Source organism: Eumetopias jubatus, unplaced genomic scaffold (genome assembly GCF_037043125.1).
Source record: "Eumetopias jubatus isolate StellerSeaLion01/CBP00866 unplaced genomic scaffold, mEumJub1_p1.0 scaffold_2, whole genome shotgun sequence".
In the NCBI taxonomy this organism is placed as follows: Eukaryota; Metazoa; Chordata; class Mammalia; order Carnivora; family Otariidae; genus Eumetopias; species Eumetopias jubatus.
In genome coordinates, this window is record NW_028274808.1 from 59,221,051 (window position 1) to 59,244,502 (window position 23,452).

Below are 23,452 nucleotides of genomic sequence, written 5' to 3' on the forward strand. Positions count from 1 at the left end.
TTTTCCACCCCCTCATGTTCAATCTGGGGGTTTCTTGGCGTCCAAAATGAGTCTCTTGCAGACAGCATGTCGATGGTTCTTGTTTTTTTTTTCCTAGTCTGATACCCTGTGTCTTTTGATTGGGCATTTAGCCCCATTTACATTCAGGGTAAGTATTGAAAGATGTGAATTTAGTGCCATTGTATTGCCTATAAGGTGACTGTTACTGTATATCGTCTGTGTTCCTTTCTGATCTATGTTACTTTTAGGCTCCCTCTTTGCTTAGAGGACCCCTTTCAATATTTCTTGTAGGGATGGTTTCGTGTTTGCAAATTCCTTTAGTTTTTGTTTTTCCTGGAAGCTTTTTATCTTTCCTATTTTCACTGACAGCCTAGCTGGATATAGTAGTCTTGGCTGCATATTTTTCTCATTTAGTGCTCTGAATATATCATGCCAGTCCTTTCTGGCCTGCCAGGTCTCTGTGGATAGTTCTGTTGCCAATCTAATGTTTCTATCATTGTAGGTTACAGATCTCTTGTCCTGAGCTGCTTTCAGTATTTTCTCTTTTTTCTCTGAGACTCATACGTTTTACTATTAGGTGTTGGGGTGTTGACCTATTTTTATTGATTTTGAGAGGGGTTCTCTGTGCCTCCTGTATTTTGATGCCTGTTTCCTTCCCCATATTAGGGAAGTTCTCTGCTATAATATGCTCCAATATACCTTCTGCCTTTCCTTTTCTTTCTTCTTCTGGAATCCCAGTTATTCTAATATTGTTTTGTCTTAATGTATCTCTTATCTCTTGAATTCTGCCTTCGTTATCCAGTAGTTGTTTATCTCTGTTTTTCTCAGCTTCTTTATTTTCCATCATTTGGTCTTCTATATCACTGATTCTCTCTTCTGCCTCATTTGTCCTAGCAGTTAGAGCCTTCATTTTTTATTGTATCTCATTAATAGCCTTTTTGATTTTTGACTTGGTTAGATTTTAGTTCTTTCATTTCTCCAGAAGGGTTTCTCTAATATCTTCCATGCTTTTTTCAAGCCCAGCTAGTATCTTTAAAATCATCATTCTGAACTCTAGTTCCAACATCTTACTAATGTCTGTATTGATTAGGTCCCTGGCAGTTGGTAGTGCCTGTTGTTCTTTTTGTTGAGGTTATTTTTTCCGTCTTGTCATTTTTGTCCAGAGGCTAATAGATGAATGAGAGAACAAAATGCTAACAGGGTGGCAATGACCCCAGAAAAATAGACACTTAATAAATCAGAAGAGACCTGCAACTGGGGGAAAAGAAAGGGAAAGAGAAAAAAGAAAAGAAAAAGAAAAAGATAAAAAAATATGATCAAATATGATCAGACTGGTGAATAGATCAGTGCCACACACTAGATTTTGGGCGTATTTTGGTCTGTTAGAAGAAACTGCCTCCCAAAATTTTAAAGAAATAAAAGCTTATATATGTACAAAAATAAGGATAAATACAATGACGGGATGAGATATGACTGTAAAGCTTAAAATGATAAAAGATTGTATAAAAGGAATTGACAAGACGTTGGTTGAAGAAAGAAAGAAGAGAAATTAAAAAAAAAGGAGAGAATGTGATCAGGCAGGAGACTAGAACAAAGCCATATACTAGAGATTTAGGGTATATTTTGGTTTGTTAGAAGAAGCTGTATCCCATAATTTTAAAGAGAGAACAACTTATATATACCAAAAATAAGTTTAACTACTATGAAGGGATAGAAATGACCCTAAAAATGAAAAATAAAAAAAGATTTTTAAAAAAGGGATTGATAAGATGTTGGTTGAAAAAGGGAAAAAGAAAAATTCAAGAAAAAGAAAAAGAAAAAAAGAAAATTAAAAAAATTAACTTTGAAGGACTAGAGAATCGGAAAAAAAAGCCACAAATTCTGTGTGCTGTATTCCCCTAGTGCTGGAGTGCTGCCATTCTCATTGATCGGTAAACTTGGTCTTGGCTGGCTGTTCTTGCTGATCTTCAGGGGGAGGGGCCTGTCGCAGTGATTCTCAAATGTCTGCCCGACGTGGAATTGCCCCACCTTTGCTGGAGTCCAGGCTAAGTAATCTGCCCACGTTTGCTTTCGGGAGCTTTTGTTCCCTCTAAACTTTCGATACAGCTTTGGAGGACGAGAGTGAAAATGGCGGCCTCCCAGTCTGCGCCCCGGAGGAGCCAAGAACTTGGGGCCCTACTCCTCAGTGCGCCCCCAGAGAAAAGCAGTCACTCCTGTCTCCCTGGTCTCCGGCCGCTCTCTGTGCTCACCCAGCCTGTGACTGAGCGTTTCTATCTCTAGCACCCGACTCGTTGTGGAGTCTCCAAACCCAGCAGATCCCTGGTGCGCTCCCACGCCACTCCTCCCAGGGGAGGAAGGGGAGTCTCCCCGGATCTGCCGCTTGTTGGATCCCTGCTGGAGGAGCAGTGGCCCGACTATGCTGCGTATCATGGTTTATGGCAACCCCGAGCTGAGAGCCCACTCCTCAGCTCCGTCTTTGCAGCTGGCTTCCCCACTCTGATCCCTCTGAAGCTCTGCCACACTCAGGCACCCCCGTTCTTTCTGTGACCCCGAGGGTCCTGATACCACACTGTCCCGCGAGGGTTCCACCCCCCACTTAGCCACTGGAGCGACGTCCCTCAGCGGAGCTGACTTCTAAAAGTTCTGATTTTGTGCTCTGCTGCTGTGTCACTTGTGGTAGCAGCTGACAGAGGCTCTCTTCCCTCGCCGTCTGTCTTCCCATATATCACCTTGGATTCACTCCTCCATACGTCCTACCTTTCAGAAAGTGGTCGCTTTTCTGTTCAGAGAGTTGCTGCTATTCTTTTCTTCGATCTCCTCTTGAGTTTGTAGGTGTTCAGAATGGTTTGATCCCTATCTAGCTGAATTCCTTTGACCAGATGAAATTTAGGTCTCCTACTCCTCTGCCATCTTGTTCCTCTCCCTACACACTTACTTTTAAAATTCTTATCCTTGTCTGACATCTCTGTTTTCTAACTCTGAGTTTTCCACATGCTTGAGTTCTTATGTCTCAGGAGTTGTGGCCTTATGTCTGCCTTTATTCTGTGTTATTCCCAAAGAGAATCCACAACTCCCTCCCCTTTTTCATTGATTGCCTTTCTTTACTTCTAGGCCTGTGGCTTGGCATCAGTGCAGTAAGCCTTTGGATTACTTCCTCTACCTTATTCTCTCTTATTCCTGCTTATCATGCATAATTTGACTCACCTTCCTAAAAACCGTTTTGCTATGCTACACCTCTCAGAAAGTTTATAAATGCTTTCTGTTGTCCTTTATTATATGATCTCAAAGGGTTGCTAGCAATTAGATATATTAGCCTTTTATGACCAATGCCTGCCTTCTTTTCATATTTGTTTGCATACTCTCTCTTTCTCCTCCTGCTGTCAACACCCAAATATTATACATACATCGCTTTTTACTTTAATACCCTGGCTCATATTTAATCATTCCATCTGTCTTTGTTACATTGCTTTCAAGGCTGGGTTGAATACTATCTTTCTCCAGTGCCTTTTTTTTTTCTTTTGAGAAATTTTTATTTCTGGTAAGGTTTTTTTCTATTTTGTGAAAGTAGCTCAGTCTCAGTACTTACTACTTTAGCATGTGCGTGTTACCATTGATTTATCACAGGCATGGAATGCTTTTCTAGTTTTGTGCTTTGTTTCCCAACTTCTTTATAAACTGATTAAAGATAGATATGATGTTTTGCTTATTTTTATTTACATCTAGAATATGTTTCAATGGTATTTATATCTTTACCATTTGTGGAGTTGAAGGATTTGAGGTATATTAAAATGCCAGATGTAAATGTTCTTGTTAAATATAATTTTGAGTGTTACTACAGTAGTCTCTGCTTTACTTACAAATTGTACATAATTAAACTTAATTGAATGGCATCATAAAATATGTACTAGAAACTTGTTTCAAAGCTTAGTAAGACCAAACTTTTCAATATTTACAATTTTAATGTCTTTTTATATTTTTCTTAAATTATGCTTTATTCTTAGTAACAAAGTATACTACTTTTTTGATTGTTTGGTTATAATATAGTAGGAAAACATTTTGCTTTTGGCTGTCTGTTTATGAATATGTTCAAATTAGTTCATTGCTTTTTAAAAGTCCAGTGTTGAAAAAAAACTTTTTTTTTTTGAGAGTAGTACAGGCCTTTTGGGCCTTATGAGATAAACATGTGAGAGCTATTTGTTTAATTCCTAGGCTCCCTTTTTTGGCAGTGGAGGGGCTGTGGCTCCATCATCTTTTTCTTCTCGAGGACAGTATGAACATTATCATGCTATTTTTGATCAAATGCAGCAACAAAGAGCAGAAAATAATGAAACTAAATGGAAAGGAGAGATATATGGCCGAAGACATCCAGAAAGGTATGGCTGTGTTCTGCAGAAGTTGCTTATGCTTTGCTTCAGAGAAAATAATGAAAGTCATTTTGCATGTTTATCTACAGAGAATTCCGCCTGAAAAACATCCAGGATTTCCTAAGCGGAATTTCCCAAATGCTGATGCTCTTAGAAAATCTTTGAAAAAATTGACGATCATGTCTTAACAAGCCAATGTAAACAGGTTGAGCTGTGATGATCCATAAATTGATTCTTGTGTGTAATTTTGTCTTATGACCTATATAGCTTAGAACCTATACTTTGCAAATGTCTTCTGTATTGATTACAAAGAATATTTTTTGCCTTCTGGGTGCAATTTTTCTCAGGTGCAAATTTGTCCTTTTATTACATTTGGCAAACATGTACCTCTTCAATTTAGCCTAATTTTTGTAGCTTATTTATATGTTATAGGCTGAACATACTTAAAAGAAGATGTGATAATATCACTTTAAACCAATACATGGTTCTAATAATTTCACCCACTTGCTTTAAATGAATCAGAATGTATTTAAATGGAATCACACTCTATGCACAATTTCAAAGCTTGCCTTTTTGTCTTTTTTTTCTGCTTAGAATCCCACTTTTTGTTGTTTTGGCTTGTTTTCTTACATTTGTCTAATTGATAACTCTATGATCTTGTTCATCAGATTTTTCCTTTTCTTCCACTGAATTAATTTAATATGATAGTAATCATTAGTTTTAATTTTCATGGTTCCTTTTTTCTTAAGTATATACATGTTTTCCTAGATATTCCCATTTTTTCTGTAAAACATCTGTTTAAAAAAAGCAGATAGCATTTTGTGAAAATTTAGTTACATTGCCTTTTTTGTGTCATTTTAAGGAGAATACTCTTTTTTTTTAAGATTTTTATTTATGTATTTGATGGAAAGAGACAGCGAGAGAGGGAACATAAGCAGGGGGAGTGGGAGAGGGAGAAGCAGGCTTCCCACTGCGCAGGGAGCCCGATGTGGGGCTCGATCCCAGGACCCTGGGATCATGACCTGAGCCGAAGGCAGACGCTTAATGACTGAGCCACCCAGGCGCCCCAGGAGAATACTTTTGAATGTAATAAACATCTTTGTGATTCCTCTTAATTATAAAAGATGATTAAAATAATTAACATGAATTATACGGTATTATACGGTTATATATGTATGAATTATATGGTATTATACAGTTAACATATGTTAACATAATTAACATGAATTATACGGTAGCCTAAAATATTAAGCTAATTGTACAGTCTATTTTTGAGAAAGGAAGGCTAGCAACTCACAATATGAATTTTTTTGATGAAATGGGAAAGCAAATTTGTGTGTGGCTTTTATCCTCTGGTGTTATGGTACTTTCTAGTATTTAATTTGGCTTTATTTTGCTTTATATTAAATCTAAAGTAAATAAGTATAGTATAAAGAAAATAGGGAAAACTATGTTATGCTTCTTCACACTGTTCAACTTCCAGAATATTTCTTGGTTCTTCACAATTGGAATGACAAATAATGGACTACATTGGGCCATTTTTCTCAAACTCCTATTATAACCTTGAATATTTGCACATATGCAAATATATTTGCATATGTTTGAGTTTCAAATTATCTTAAGCTACCTCTTCCACTATACCACACCTTCCATTCAAACTTTGGTTTTCATTAGATCTAATTTCAGTTTTTAAATCATTTGTGGTTATAAGATAATTTTTATTTCATTTATATCAACTCTGGGCTTAGCAGTACTCAGTCATAGACATTTTCTTATGTTGAATGAAATTATTTTTTTTTAAAGATTATTTATTTATTTGACAGAAAGAGAGAGAGGGGACAAGTAGGCAGAGCAACAGGCAGAGGGAGAGGGAGAAGCAGACTCCCTGCTGAGCAGGGTGCCCCATGTGGGGCTCGATCCCAGGACCCTGGGATCATGACCTGAGCTGAAGGCAGATGCTTAACCGACTGAGCCACCCAGGTGTCCCTGTTGCATGAAATTATTGTTTTTTTTTTCCGTTAAAGATTTTATTTATTTATTTGACAGAGAGAGAGATAGCGAGAGCAGGAACATAAGCAGGGGGAATGGGAGAGGGAGAAGCAGGCTTCCCGCTGAGCAGAGAGCCCAATGCAGGGCTCGATCCCAGGATGCTGGGATCATGACCTGAGCCGAAGGCAGACGCTTAATGACTGAGCCACCCAGGAGCCCCATGAAATTATTGTTCTTATTATTAATGATGGTAGGTATTTCTGAACACTTATTATATACCAAGTTGTATTTATTCGTCACGGCAACCCTTTGAATTAGGTATTATTCTTTTAATAAAGATGAAGAAATTGGGTGCCTGGGTGGCTCAGTCAGTTAAGCATCTGCCTTTGGCTCAGGTCATGATCCCAGGGTCCTGGGATCGAGCCCCGCATCGGGCTCCCTGCTCAGAGGGAGAGCCTGCTTCTCCCTCTCCTCCCTGCTCCTACTCTCTCTCACTATCTCTGTCACTATCTCTCTCTCAAATAAATAAAAATCTTTAAAAAAAATAAAGATGAAGAAATTAGGATTTACAGAGATTTAAAACTTGTGCATGGTCAGTTAGCTAGTAAGTGGTAGGGCTCAGATTTAAACTAAGTCCATCTGAGTGTAGACTTCTCTTTAAATGCTCTCTCTCTCTTTTTTTAAGATTTAATTATTTGAGAGAGACAGAGATAGCAATAGAGATAGTGAGAGAGAACACAAATGGGGAGGAGAGGGAGAAGTAGGCTCCCCGCTGAGCAGGGAGCCCATTGCGGGGCTCAATCCCAGGACCCCAGGATCATGACATGTGTCAAAGGCAGCCGCTTAACCGACTGTGCCACCCAGGTGCCCCTTAAACACTCTCTTATGAAGATTTATTAGCTTCTTGAGATACTACTAGTGAACAAACTAAAAAGTTATTGCTTTAATTGGTTATAAAATTTTAAAATATTGGGTACTTTAAACATTTAACATGGTATCAATAACTGCATGAACTTTCATATATACTCACTGAATTTATTTTTATTTTTTTATTAGGTTATGTTAGTCACCATACATTACATCATTCGTTTTTGATGTAGTGTTCCATGATTCATTGTTTGCGTATAACACCCAGTACGTGCCCTCTTTAATACCCATCACAGGCTAACGCATCCCCCCACCCCCTCCCCTCTAGAACCCTCAGTTTGTTTCAAAGAGTCCATAGTCTCTCATGATTCGTCTCCCCCTCTGATTTCCCCCCACTTCATTCTTCCCTTCCTATCTTTTTTTTTTTACATATAATGTAGTATTTGTTTCAGAGGTACAGGTCTGTGATTCAGCAGTCTTACACAATTCACAGTGCCAACCATAGCACATACTCCCCCAATGTCTGTCACCCAGCTACCCCATCCCTCCCACCCCCCACCACTCCAGCAACCCTCAGTTTGTGTCCTGAGATTAAGAATTCCTTGTATCAGTGAGATCATATGATACATGTCTTTCTCTGATTGACTTATTTCGCTCAGCATAATACCCTCCAGTTCCATCCATGTCATTGCAAATGGCAAGATTTCATTCCTTTTGATGGCCGCATAATAGTCCATTGTATATATATATACCACATCTTCTTTATCCATTCATCTGTTGATGGACATCTTGGCTCTTTCCATAGTTCGGCTATTGTGGACATTGCTGCTATAAACATCGGGGTGCATATATCCCTTTGGATCCCTCCATTTGTCTCTTTGGGGTTAATACCCAGTAGTGCAATTACTGGATTGTATGGTAGCTCTATTTTTAACTTTTTGAGGAACCTCCATACTGTTTTCCAGTCAGTGAATTTATTTTGATTTTATCTGAGGACATGGAAAATAGGAAAATTGGCAGAAAACTGAAGATCAAATATCATATGATTTTCAAAAAAACATATTCTGTAAACTAGACCAGTTTTCTTCATCTTGATCCCTGGCAAGATTAAAAGCAATACCTGCAAATATCTTAGGAGGAAGCAGTAATCACTCTGACAAAGTATAAATTCACACAGAACAGATTATGTCAAATACATCTTTTTGTTGTTGTTGTTAGGGTTATAGGCTAGAACTTTAGTTTGCAAACTGTATGGTGAGGCAACGTGTACCATCATAGTGCCTTGGATATTTTATAATTTTGAAGGAAACACAACTATGTCTTTTTTTTTTAAGATTTTATTTATTTATTTGACAGACAGAGACATAGCGAGAGAGGGAACACAGGCAGGGGGAGTGGGAGAGGGAGAAGCAGGCTTCCCGCTGAGTGGAGAGCCCGATGCGGGGCTCGATCCCAGGGCCCTGGGATCATGACCTGAGCCGAAGTCAGAGGCTTAACGACTGAGCCACCCAGGCGCCCCACAACTATTGTCTTTTGGACAAAGCACAGACCACTACTCTTAAACAGTTTGGACCTAACTAATAAATGAAATGCTAGGCATTTCTGTTGGCCTAGAGGCAGTGTGAAAAAATTAATTAGATACCTAGTAGTACCTACAGCAATAAATTGTTTGTATTCAAAGGATGCTAATTAATAGTTTCATGTCGTCCAAATAAAAAATTTTTAGAGTATTGTCCTCCTTAAACTAATCTCACTTTTTAAGGGGGGCATAGAAAAAAACATTTAAAGGATACAGTCATCATATTTCTAGAAAGTGGAAAGAAATAGTAAATATGTGGTAAGATTGATTAGGAAACAAAATAATCTCAGTAGACCATAGCTACAGTGAACTCGAATTGGATAAAATTTAACAGGAATAAATTTGATGTACTTTTGAGTCTGAAAAATTATCTGATCGAATAAATATATACTTGAAAAAGGTTTATAAATAGCATACATTAAAAAAAATGAACTAATGACCCTTCCTTGCCCCATGGATCAACTTATACCCCCTAAATGGCCTACAAGGTCTCATAGAGGACTCTGTACTCCTTTTCTTGGTGCTCCTGCTTTCTATACTTCTGGGAGTGAAGAGATAAAAGACACTTTTTGTTTCTCATCCTTGTTTCTTTGCATCTGCTGCTCCCTCTGCCTAGCATACCTTCACCTTTGCCCACTTTGCCTGGCTAATGCCTGTTCATTATTCTGGCCTTGGTTTATGTTAACAGTTATTTATTAGCTCTATAAAATAAAATTGAGGACCTGCTTGAGGAATTCCAACTTGTAATTTTGCCAGGTAAGTTAATTAAAAAAAAAGTTATCAGCCCTAATTCCATCCTTTGATAAAATAATGGACATTTTTTTCTTTTTAAGTAGGCTCCAGACTCAGCGTGGAGCCCCAAACGGGGCTTGAACGCATGACCCCTGAGATCGAGACCTGAGCTGAGATCAGGAGTTGGAGGCAAGGGCACCTGGGTGGCTCAGTCGGTTAAGTGTCCGACTCTTGATTTTGGCTCAGGTCATGATCTCAGGGTTGTGAGACTGAGCCCTGCGTTGGGATCAGCGCTGGTGGGGAGTCTGCTCCATATTCTCCCTCTCGCTCTGCCCCTCCCCGCTGCATGCACTCTCTCTCTGTGTCAGTCTCAAATAAAAAAAATAAATCTTTTAAAAAAAGGCTCACTTAACCGACTGAGCCACATAGGCGCCCCAAAAGAATGGACATTTTAATGTGAAAATAGTAGGATGACATAATCTTAGAATACTGATTATCCTTTAGATTAAATAAATTTGGATTTGTAGAAATAAGGTGGCCATTTCTTTATATTATTGACAACTATTGAAAACTTAGTGATAGAATACCACTGGTCAGAGAATGAATACTGGCTAGTCATTACTGCTGTTCTAAGCCTGAATTAGTTGGTCTTATGAAATGCTCTCACATCTGGACACATGCCTCTCTATAGTAGAAATGAGCCTGTGTGAAGAGGCCTCGAGGGTGAGTTGAGCATTCCCTCCTTGGTCATTGCTTGTATAGCTACGGGGGAGCTTTTTGGGCACCCTTCATCTCTCTCACCATTACCTTTGCATTTACTACTATCGTCCTCATAAGTTTATTTTTTTATTTGTACATATTAGTGTGATCAGGTCTCAACAAAACCTTGCCTTTGTCAGCAAGCCATTCTGTCTCATTAGGTTTACAGCTCCTTTCTTTTTTTCTTTTTTAGCGTTTTGATTTTACAGTTTAATACTGAGCAGTCAGGTTTATTTCTCTTAATTTCAGATCCTGGTGGAGTATTTATTCACAATAGGTTAAATTAGGGAAAAAGAAGCAAGTTTAAAGCATGTATCAAAGATATGCTTCTCTCCTGCAAACTCCTTGTAAATGAAAAGAAAATCAGTAGAAAAGCCTTGAACCTACTATAATTATATTGTGTTATAAGAATATAAATACCCTTATCTTTTATAACTAGTAATCATTGTTAAGGAAAAGATTTAACTGCTGTGTGTATGATAGTCTCCGAATTCCATGCTTCATAATACTCATTGTTTCATATTTACATTATGCTGTAATCCTTTTCCACTGTCATGATCAACAACTTTTACAACTCCCTCAAACTTAAGCTATTATCTTTGCTCCTCAATGTTTTGCTTTACTCAAAAGCATTTATTTATTTTTTCCCTTCTCATTCTGAAGTTCCCTTGCTGAGTTCAAGAGTGTTCACCTATTTCCTATTTTTAAAATGCTAGAAGCTAAGTACCTTGTCATCTCCCTTTCACATAGGATTCTTTTTTTTTGCCTTTATGATTTTATTTATTTGAGAGAGAACACAAGCAGGGGGAATGGTAGAGGGAGAGGGAGAAGCAGGCTCCATCCCAGGACCCTGGGATCATGACCTGAGCTGAATGCAGATGCTTAACCAACTGAGCCACCCAGGCACCCCTCACATAGGATTCTTGAGTTGGTTTTTTTAAAAAATATTTTATTTATTTGAGAGAGAGAGAGAGAAAGAGCACGAGTGGCAGGTGGGTAGAGGGAGAGGGAGAAGCAGACTCCCTGCTGACCAGGGAGCCCGACACGGGTCTCCATCCCAGGATCCCAAGATCATGACCTGAGCAGAAGGAAGATGCTTAACCGACTGAGCTACCCAGGGGCCCTCACATAGGATTCTTTTTTTTTAAATTTAATTTTATTATGTTATATTAGTCACCATACAATGCATCATTAGTTTTTTGATGTAGTGATCCATGATTCATTGTTTTCATATAACACCCAGTGCTCCATGCAGTACGTGCCTGCCTTAATACCCATCACCAGGCTAACCCATCCTCCCCCCACCCCAAAACCCTCAGTTTGTTTCTCGGAGTCCATAGTCTCTCATGGTTGTCTCCCCTTCCAATTTCCCTCCCTTCCTTTTTCCCTTCCTTCTCCTAATGTCCTCCATGCTACCCCTTATGTTCCACAAATAAGTGAAACCATATGATAATTGACTTTCTCTGCTTGACTTATTTCACTTAGCATAATCTCCTCCAGTCCCATCCATGTTGATGTAAAAGTTGGGTATTCATCCTTTCTGATGGCTGAGTAATATTCCATTGTATATATGGACCACATCTTCTTTATCCATTCATCTGTTGAAGGGCATCTCGTCTCTTTCCACAGTTTCTTAACCAAACATTCATACCTCTTTTCTCTCCCTTTTGCTCATGGAAAAAGAAACCCCAAAGGAAAGTTACAAGTGGGTTTTTTGTCTTGTTTTTCTGCTTGCCAAAGTGATACAGGTTAGTTTCAGAAAAATTATGAAGCATAAGAAGGGTGTTAGAAGCAGGAATGGAAATCACTGCTCATCTCTACAGAGGCAGTTCCTGTGAAGACTTGGGTCTATTTTATTTGCATTTTTTTGTTTAGTTAGTGGAGACCAAATTGTACATACAAATTTGTTTCTGCTTGGGTTTTTTTTTTTTATCAATTTTTATTTAACATTTTTACCATAACATTTCCCATGCTAAAATTGTTTTCAAGGGGATTTTGATGTCTTGTAAGATTCCAGGGTCTGAATTACCATAATTTATGTAACACATCTCCTACTGTAATCCATTGTTTGTAATTTTTAATGTTTTTGGAATTTTTTTTACTAAATTTTATTTTTTGCTCCTCATTTCTGTATAATAAAATCTTAGAAGGACAATTATTGGATTACAGAAGTTGGTCAGTTATGTTCTTGGTGAAGATTCTAGAAAGAAATATTAATATATTTATTAAATTTATTTAACTATGTATTAACTAAATATTAACTAAATATTATTAGCTAAATATAACTAAATATTAACTAAATATAAATTTCTGTTTGGAAAAACTGTACCAGTTTATGTTCAATCTAACAATATATGATAGTGCCCATTTTATTACACTCTGGCCAGTACCAGTAGCTTTTTAGGAGCTAAAGAAGTTTTTTAAAAATATAAAATTTGAAATTAAAGTAGTAGAGGAGATGAAGTTTTCACTATATTCTATACTGGTTACATAAAAGGATATTGATAAACTAGGCACCTGTAAGAATAGCGATTTATGAAGATGATAACGATAATAAAAATAGGAGCTAATATTTAGTTGGGCACTTTCTGCCAAGACCAGTTTGAAGTAATTTATATGTATAGTCAATTCTCATTATTTGTGGAGTGTGTGTTTATGAATTTGACTCATTGCTAAAATTTATATACAACCCCACAATCAGTACTCCCAGTGCTTTCATGGACATTCATGGATGTGTACAGAGCAGCAAAAAATTTTGAGTTTTCTGGTGCACATATTCCAATTTGAGTTTGAAAAGGTGATGCTTTGCATTCTTGTTTCAGCACTCATAAACAATTGTAGTTTTAGTGGTGTATTTATTACTGAACTTTGCATTTTTGTGCATCATCTTGGTGATTTCATGATTAAAATGGCCCTCAAACAGCACTGAAGTGCTGTCTGATGCTCCTAAGTGCAGGAAGGCTGTGAAGTATCTCATGGAGAAAATATTTGTGTCAAATAAGCTTTGCTCCACTGTGAGAAAGAGTATTGTTGCCTGTGTTGTTGGCCGAGATGAGAGTTCAGGCTATATACATTAAATAAGGCGTCTTTAAATAGAAACACATATAAAACAGTGTTACATATCAATGCATTGTGGAAGATGTTGTAACAAGAGGCTAGTAGGAACATAATCCTGTATTTTTCCTAGGGGTGGTGGTTCAGTATTGGCTAATTCACTGTTCATGGTGACCTTACAGAACATGACTACTGTGAATAATGGGAATTGACCATAGTATTAACTCATTTATTTATCACCAATGCCATGGGGGCAGGTATTAAAATTCTCCCTGTTTTACAGATTAAGAAATTGAGGCACTGCATAAACAATTTGTTGAAGGCCACATAACTATTTATTAGTAAAACCAGAAGTCGAAATTGGATAGTTTGTTTCCACAGTTCACTCATTTGACTGTTGTGCCATATTGACTTTAGTGAGGATTAAAACAATTTATTAGGAAAATTAAAGAAGCTGGGAGAATTTAGCCACCATTAAAGAAATCATGCTTAAAGGAGCAAGCCTAGAAAAATTGGATGGCTTTTCATGTAAAAGAGAAATTAGGCTTATATATATTTCCACCATGTAGAATTATTATGACTCAGAAGTTGAGGAACCGATTTTAGCCCAATATGAGGGCTGTTCAGTAGCTGGCCTGTCGTGGGATTTAACGAATGTCCTCAAACTGAAGCTCTTAAACTAGAGGTTTGAATGACCATGTGTCAGGTATATCCAGATGGGAGTGGAGGAATGCTTTATTCATCAAGAAGTTAGACTAGTTAATACTTAAGGTCTCCTCCCATTTAAATATTAGATTCTTTTGTCTTGTACATTTTAGCAGCCATTGGCATTAAAGAACATTTTCTCCACACCGTCATAATATCTGGTTTTATTGTAATTTGTATGTCATTGTCTTTTCTGGTCAGTTCTTTTCCCTAATTCAAACTGAATCAGCAAATTGATGTTTATGGTCAACTCTTTCAAATTTTCTTTTCCTTGTATTTTGGATCACCCCTCTTTGCCTGCTCCCCTCTTTATGGCTTTACCTATTTTTCCTCTTCCCTTATTATCAATAACTCTGGCCAGTCTGACTTTGCTTGTATCTGTCTTAACACACCTCTTCAATTAGCTTTTTCTTTAATACTTCTTTTAGAGCAGTTTTAGGTTTACAGCAAAACTTAGAGAGAAGGTACAGAGATTTCCCATCTATTATCTCTGTCCCTGCATTTACATAGCCTTCCCCCTTAGCAGCATCCCCCATCAGAGTGGTACACTTTGCAGCTGATGAACTTACATTCAATGAGCTTTTTAATATTAGAGCCTGAGCCATGTAAGACCATTTTATAAAACTATTGAGTGCCTCTTAATACTTGTGTTTTATAGGTGCTTTTACTTTTCCAAGTCTTTTTCTTTCTATTGCATCATTTAATTTGGGTAAAGCTGACAGCAGTTCCATTCCATCAGATTGACATTATCCCACTTAAACAGAGGAGGAAGCTTAATGAGTAAACCCCCTATGTTCTTTTCTCATCTCCTTAACTCTATACCACTCCAGCTCTTCTACCTTAAACCATATTGACTCATTTTTTATTTCTCAGATTATTTCTTCTACCTGGATTGCTACTTATTTTTGTGTTGTTTTTACCTCTTAATCACCCATAATCATCCTTCAAAACTTTTAAATATCCCTTACCTGTAAAGGATTTGAGCCATGGATATGAAGTAACCTACCCAGATGTTGGCACTTATTCATGCCTTTGTAATAAGAAAAGGAAAGGGAAGAACTTACTCCGTCCCTACCCCCCTTTTCAGGATGAAAAAAGGGGTTGTCTTAGAATAATTACTTCTTTTTAACGCATTTTAATGTCTCTGTATTTTACTTTGCTAATTCCTAATTTCTTAGGTTTATATATTTATATAGTAATTGTGGTTTATATAGTGTTTATGTTACCATTACTTTATTATTAATCTAGATTATTGTTTTACTGATTTTAAGTGGAATAATTTTGGAACTCAAAAGATGGAGGAGATAGAGTGTTTAATTTGTCTAAAATAATATGTGCCTATGAATTCTTAATAATGTTTAAGGAAGAAAATGACCATTGAATAAATAGACTATTTCTGGTTTATTTCTATGAAGGTAGCATGAACAATTTGTGCCAACAGTTTAGCAGTTTTACTGTCTTGGGAATAAGAATATAAGTATGTTTTTTTTCTTTTTTTAAAGATTTTATTTATTTATTTATTTGACAAGAGATAGAGACAGCAAGAGAGGGAACACAAGCAGGGGAGTGGGAGAGGGAGAAGCAGGCTTCCCACCGAGCAGGGAGCCTGATGCGGGGCTCAGGTTCTTATTTTAGTGTATATGAAGTAGTAAACAAATGTGAAAAATAAAGACAGTTTATTTATAGGTTTTTAAGTGTTATGAGGGGTCATAGAATTAATTAAACTGATTTTGTCCTTCTGTTCTTTTAATAAGGTTCATTACTCTCATTTTTGTATATTGAATCAACCTTGCATTTTTGGAACTCTGTTTTATACATCTTTACATCTTCAAAGACAGATATAGTATAATACTGGCAAATAGTTGACGATAAGTATTTGTTTAATAAATGAGAGGGGAAAAGAAATAATGTAAAGCAAAAATCACTACAGGTTTTAAGTTTGTGATTGAAAGCAGTGAGTTTTGTAAACCTGCTTATTTAAACCAGCTTAGGAAAAGACTATTCAGTGAAGCTAAACCTATAAATTCTATAAGTAAATAGAACAGGAGTACTTTATATATTTAAATGGTATGAAAATCTATAAATCAAAACCATTATATATATGATCAGGTTTTACTAAAACAATTCTTTGCAGCTGTTGTATTAACATATGTCAGTTGGAGGTTTAGACTGACAAACATTGGACATAGTATCTTAGGATGGGAAATGAAACATGTTTTACTTTTATAACCGTCAGAGATGCAGTCAGGATACAAAGCATAGAGATCAGCAATTTTATTTAATTGTAAGTGGTGGTGTAAGTTTCCAGGACCCCCCAAAAGAGCCTTACCCATAGACATGCAGCTTCAGATTACATGTCTAAGTGTCATATCCTCTTAAAGCTTATGGGCCCTCTTCAGGCCCAACCTTATATAAAGGGACTATAGCTGACTAGGATACAGCCTTGCCTGGATATATGCAGGGAGGTGTATTGCATCCAGACTAGATGTTAATCTCATAATTATACGGTGCATAGTATGACTGCTAGAGGATAGCACAGGTGCACTACAGAGGCATAAACAAATTTCTTACTCATTGTTCTTAATCTACTCAAACTACCATGGATTATGAAGTACATTTCTGAATTTGGTGATGTGGAACTAGATTAAGAGTTAGCTACCTACATACACCTGACAGTCATAATAAAATGTTCTTAACCAGTTATTGGGATTATCTAATCTTAGAAAATTCCAATGATTGAAATCAGGAAGTGTTTAAACCTATTGGAAGACAGAAAAGACATTACTTCATATATTATTCAGAACATAATTTAGTTATGATCTTAAAGAGAGGCTGTAGGAAGTTTGTGTGCCTTAGTAGCCAAAATCTGAGTGGAAGCACAGCCAATCACTTGGAGGTGAGTTAACACCTCCAAAATTAACTGCAGTTGATATTATGCTATGAATTCTCTGATTGTTGGGGCTGGATTTTATTTATTTTTGTGTCTTTCAAAATATATAACAGGCAGGCATAATATGTAAAAGGCACAATATATATTAGGTACAATAGAACAGGTATAGTATATATTAGATGTTCAACAAATGTTTATATATGTTTTTAAAATTAAAACTTAAATTTTTAAAATTTTTAAAAAATTTTGAGAGGGAGCACATGCCAGCAGGGGTGGGAGGGGCAGGGGATGAGGGGGAGAGAGAATCTTAAGCAGGCTCCACGCCCAGTGCAGAGCCGAACTCAGGCCTCAATCTCACAGCCCTGAGATCATGACCTGAACAGAAATCAAGAGTCGATGCTTAACCAACTGAACCAGCCAGGCGCCCTTATAGTTTTTATTTGTAGTCTAAGCTCAACGTGTTTACATTCTTTTATAATTGTCAGAGAAAGATAGAGAAATATAACCTGTGCATTTTACTTTTTACTTTTTTAATAGTTGTGATACTCAAGGAATTTAGACATTGCTTTTTACTGTATTGTGAAAACTCACAAACTTTTTATTCATTTTTGAATTCATATTTCAGTTTTGAAATTGCTACTGTACTGCTCTAATTTTACTTCAATGCTGTTTAAAGAAGGTTCTTAGATATATTTGGTACAGAGTTCTGAGATAGGTTTCACTACCGGGAAACTATTGAGATTCTTCTATAATTATAGTCCAAAATAATTTTATGGGTTTATAAGTAGAATAGATTAAATAAATGTGAGAGAAACCTTCTTGATAAGATTTGGAGTAGTAGTATAGATTTTACTTCTATTTAATTAAGTGAAGAATGTGATTTAGGTAGCAGTAAAATATGTAGCTATTTTTTCATTACAGGGGAAGGTTTTATTTCATATTCTGCAACAAAGAAAACATTTAGAATAAGTCTAATTTTTAACTTTTTGAAATACTTAATGTTCAGAATTTCTGACTTTGCTATTTGTCCAAATTTCTCAGGCAAAAGGGGCAGCTAGCTGTGGAAAGAGCTAAACAAGTGGAAGAGTTCCTACAGCGAAAACGGGAAGCACGGCAAAATAAAGCTCGAGCTGAAGGACATATGGTATGAATTTTTTTTTTTTTTTGAGATTTTGAACATATTAATATTCAAAGTGAAGGTCTGGAACAAGGTAGGTATAAATGAATTCTAAATCTTTACGAACACTTACTCTAAACTTTACAGAGTATAAAGTTGTGATATGTCTTTACCATATGTCTTCTGCCATATCTTTTATACCAAGGTGAAATTCTATTGATGGTTTGGTTAATTAAGAGTAAGTTCATAGCTATATTCTTCCTTTAAAAAGAGAAGTAGATAAAGCAACCTAGTTATTTATATTAAAACAAATGAGTTTTTAGATTGCTAGGTTTGTTTTTTCATACATCCTTTTTGTTTTAAATACTTTTAAGTAGCTAAGAATTTTAAAAGAAAAATGGGAAACATTTTGATAAATATATCAAAATGCCAGCTAACTTAATTAAGTCATGTATCCAAGAAGATATTAACAGTTTTTAGATAATCATTTTAGTAGTTAAAACCTAATAGTTTTGACTTGTAGAGGTGCACAAATGCCTTTTGACCTTTTGTCCACAGAACAACTGATGATTCTTTCTACCAGCACACCACACCATGAAGCATCTTGCTAACATAGAAAATAGGTCAATTATATGGTAGTGTACTTTGATTACATTTATAACTACTATAAGTTCATAAGCAGTATCTTTGTGAGTTAATGTAATTATTTCAATTGAGGATATTTTTCTTTGAAATAATGTCATTGAAAGATACGTAGATTTTTTTTAATGGTTACCCTTTATATTTTTAACACATGAATTTGTTTTTCTAATTTTGGAATTAATCTGTATTTGTATCCTTCCTGTAGATAGTAGAAGAGAACCTCCTGTGTTTTCTCTTGCCCCATATCTCCAAAGTTAATAGCATCTGGAATTTTAGTTACAGATTTTAATTTAAAATATTTTAAAACAATTATTAGACTTGTCAAGATTTATATATTTCTTTCCTCATCATTACATTCTACTATTCTGCCCTCACTTTATTTTTCTTTATGATAGAGAATATTCTCTGGCAATTCTTTTGGACAGAAACTTCCCAAGATATGTTGGGAATTGTCTTTATTTTGTCCTCATGCTTGAATGATAAGTTGTAGTAGTGGTCAGTTGGTGAATATGCTTAGCATTTGTATGTCTGAAAAATTATTTTGCCTTCTTTGAAAAATATTTTTGGTGAGTGTAATATTATAGGTTGAGATTTTTTTCTTTCAGTACTTTAAAGATGTTTCTCTAGTTATCTTCTGGCATGTCTGTTTCTGATAAGAAGTTCACTGTCATTTTTATCTTTTTCCTACATATGTAATATATCTTTTTTCTCTACTGACTTTTAACATTTTATCATTGGAAACAGTTTGATTACAGTGTAGCTTAGTGTAGTTTTCTTCATGTTTATTTTGTTGGGATTCACTGAGTTTCTTGGATCTGTGGATTTATAATTTTCATCAAGTTTGGAAGAATTTCATCTATTATTTATTGAAAAATATTTTTCTCTTCTCTCTCTTTGATTCTGAGACTCTCCGTACCCATTCACTAGACCATGTGATGCTCTCTCAACAGCTCATTGAGGGTCTGTTCATTTTTTTCACTCTTTTTTCTGTTTTTCATTTTGGATAGCTTTTATTTCTGTATCTTCAGGTTCATTAATCTTTTCTGTTTTGTCTAATTAATCCCATGCAGACATTGTATTGTATTTTTTTTATCTCAAAATTTTTTCATCTTGTATTTTTTATTTCTTAAAGTTTATTTGGGTCATTTTTATACTTTCCATTTCTCTATAATATTTTTGTTTTTCTCTACATTCTTGAATTTGAATATAATAGCTTTTTTATGACCTCTAATCTGTTATCTTTGTCATTTCTGATTGATTTTTCTCCTCATTGGAGTCTTTTCATGCTTCTTCACATACCTCGTAATTTATGATTGGATGCCAGGTATTGTGTGTCTGTATAAAAATTTTGGATTTTTTCGAATTTAAGTATGTTGGGCCTTATTCTGGGTTGCAGATAAGTTACTAGGAAATGGTTTTGAGTCTTTCAGTTTGCTTGTAAGTTCTGTTAAGGCAGATCCAGAACAGCCTTAAGTCTAGAACTAATTTGGCCCCATTGCTTCAACTACTGCTTCTTTTCCTTTTTCTTCCTATGAGAATGCCTATTAGATGGATAGATTGGAACTTTCATCAGATGTCCTTTTGTCTGTACTTCTGTTTCACCCTTTTTATCTCTTCTTCATCCTTTTTATCCCTTTCTCTCTTACTGCTATATTTGAGAAATATTCCTAGGCCTGGTTTTTAGCTACTAATATAGTCTTAAGTGTTGTCTACTCTACAGTTCAGCCCACCTAATGAGTTTCTTCTTTTGATTTAGAAACTTGTGTTTTCATGTCCATGAATTGTAATTAGTTTTCCCCTAAATGTCCTTAATCATATTCTCATTTTTCTGATAATACTACAGTTATTGCAAAATCTTGTTTTTAGTGTTCTATTATTGGTTTCCTCTGTTTTTGAGTTCTCTATTTCACAGTGTTGGCATTCGTCAGACCTTGGTGTTCTTGACAGTATTCATATTTGGGAGTGGCTATTTTATTGCTCATTACCTTTGTTTGAGTGGCCTCCTGGTGAGATAGGAGAGTGTTACTGACCTGTCCCCTGCACAGTTTTCATTGGGAGTAGAGAATGGATGGAATGTGTATTGATATTCTGCCAGGCAAATACCTCAACAGTTTATTTTCTGGGCTAAGGAGACTCTCATTCTTCTTCATTATAACCAGTCATTCAGAGGATTAGCCTGTCTTTTACCACAATGCCTTCTTTGGTCACTACTATCTGAAGGTAAATAACTGCTTTCTCGCTTGTGGAGATGAGTAATGCAATGGAGGTCACTCGCTTACTGCAACCACTGTTGTCTGCTCCTAGACCTTCTCATGTTCTTAGCTTCCAACAAGTCTGAGAGCATGCTTAATGTTGCTCACACCTTCTGTGGTAGTATTCTTTCTGACATGCTTTTGCTAGTGAAATTTCTCACTTAAAACTGATTTTGTATACTTTTCTTTATGTCTGGGTTCCTTATGTACTTGGGACTACCAAGAGTTTTGCTTGTTTTTGAGTGCTGCTATATATTCACCTAAAACAACTTTCTTCTAGGATTTTTCAAGAAGGGAAGCAATAGTGTCATGTTGCCATCTTACAAACAGAATTTAGTATTTTTTTTTAAAGATTTTATTTATTTATTTGACAGAGAGAGACAGTGAGAGAGGGAACACAAGCAGGGGGAGTGGGAGAGGGAGAAGGAGGCTTCCCGTGGAGCGGGAAGCCTGATGCAGGGCTCTATCCCAGGACTCTGGGATCATGACCTGAGCTGAAGGCTGACGCTTAATGACTGAGCCACCCAGGCGCCCCCAGAATTTAGTATTTTTATTTTGTTATCCTTAAAATAAAACCTTAAAACATGCTTAGAGATCAGCAGTACATTTTGACTGATTTTTTAATATGACCTTCCAAGATTCATTTTGTTAAACTATACAGAATTTCTTCATTCCCTAAATGACTAAGTGTATACATAAAACTTTACCTTAGAAAGATGTGGGTAAGAGTGAAGAATTCCTATTTTTCTATTTTCTATTTGGGTATTGCATCATATATTAAGTTTTGTCTATCTGCTAATTTAAAAACAAGGCAGTTTGTTAAACATTTTTGGGGTAGTAGGTTAATTAATTAAAGGTTACTTAATTAAAGCTTACTCAGATGTAGTTTGTCTCTGGAGTAATTTATCATCCTAATATCGAATAAGAATATATACACTAGTAATGTGAGGCAGTGAATAGAAGTGAGAGCTAAAGTTAACTGTGGGGAAGGCCTCACAGATTTTAAGTTTGGAATTAGAACTTTTTTATAATGAGATAGAGGTACTATTTAAAATTTGCCTCTCTGTATTAGTTTTCTATTGCTGTGTAACAAATTACCATAAACTTAGTAGCTTAAAGCAACACAAATTTATTACAGTTTCTGTGCATCAGGAATCTGACATGTTTTAACTGGATCCTCTGCTCATGGTTTCATAAAGCTAAAATCATGGTGTCAGCCATCTGTGTCCTTATCTGAGGCTCAAGTAGGGCAAGAGCTTCTTCACTGCTTAGAGTGTTGATAGAATTCTTTTTCTTGCTGTTAAAGGATTGAGTTCTTCATTGTCTGACTAGCTTTTGACCAGGGGCCCAGGTCAGGTCTTTGCCATGTGGCCCCCTTCATCTCAGCAACAGATAACTTCTTGTGCATCAAACCCCTCCCATGCTTCAAAGTCCTGATTGCCACTTCTACACCCAGCTGGAGAAAACTCTGATTTTAAAGAGCTCATGTGATATGACTTCACACCTGTCAAAATGGCTAGTATCAAAATAAGAAATAGTGAGTGTTGGTGAGGACATGGAGGAAAGAGACCCCTTGTGCTCTGAGCAGTAATGTAAATTGGTGCAGCCACTGTGGAAAATAGTATGAAAGTTCCTCAAAAATAAAAATAGAAATACTGACTGACTCAGCAATTCCATTTCTGTTTATTTACTCAAAATAAACAAAGATACTAATTCGAAAAGATATATGCACCCCTGTCTTTATTGCAGCATTATTTACAATAGCCAAGATACGGAAGCAACCTAAGTGTCCATTGATAGATGAATGAATAAAGAAGATACTGTATGTGTATGTGTACACAGACACACACACATGTGCATGCACACATACATGCACACACATAGGAATACTACTCAGCCATGTAAAAGAATGAAATCTTAACATGTGACAACATGGATAGACCTAGAAGATGTTATGCTAAGTGAAATAAGTTAGGGAAAGACAATAAACTGTATGACTTCATTTAAATATGGAATCTAAAAAACAAAGTAGAAATAAACTCATAAATAAAGAGAACAAATTGGTGGCTGCCAGAGGGGCAAAGAGTGAGAGGATGAACAAAATAGGTGAAGGGGATTAAGTGGTACAAACTTCCAGTTATAAAATAAATAAGTGATGGGGCTATAAAGTATAGCATAGGATTTATAGTCAGTTATGTTGTAGTAAGTATGTATAGTGACAGATGGTAACTAGAGTTACTGTAGGATCATTTTGTAATGGAAATAGATGCTGAATCACTTAGTTGTACACCTGAAACTAATATAATTTTGTATGTCAACTATACTTCAGTTTAAAAAGAAATAACTCACAAATACCTCCTATCGATGAATAAATATGTGAACAAATAATTAAATGGCTCATGTGATTGGTCAGGCCCACTGGATAATGTCTCTATTTTAATGTCAGTCATCCCATTTAACATCACCTAATTGTGTAGATAAAATCCATCATATATAAAGTGC

The 23,452-nt window shown here is 36.0% G+C and overlaps 1 protein-coding gene across 1 annotated transcript in view; it reads left to right on the forward strand.

Annotated features, from left to right (window-relative positions):
- NEK1 (NIMA related kinase 1) overlaps positions 1-23,452 on the forward strand; it is a 216,482-nt gene that overhangs the window by 76,104 nt on the left and 116,926 nt on the right. The window contains exons 17-18 of the mRNA XM_088021009.1: positions 4,210-4,373; positions 17,981-18,083. Of these exons, the coding sequence (XP_087877135.1) occupies positions 4,210-4,373; positions 17,981-18,083 (267 nt within the window). The remainder of the gene's footprint in view (positions 1-4,209; positions 4,374-17,980; positions 18,084-23,452) is intronic.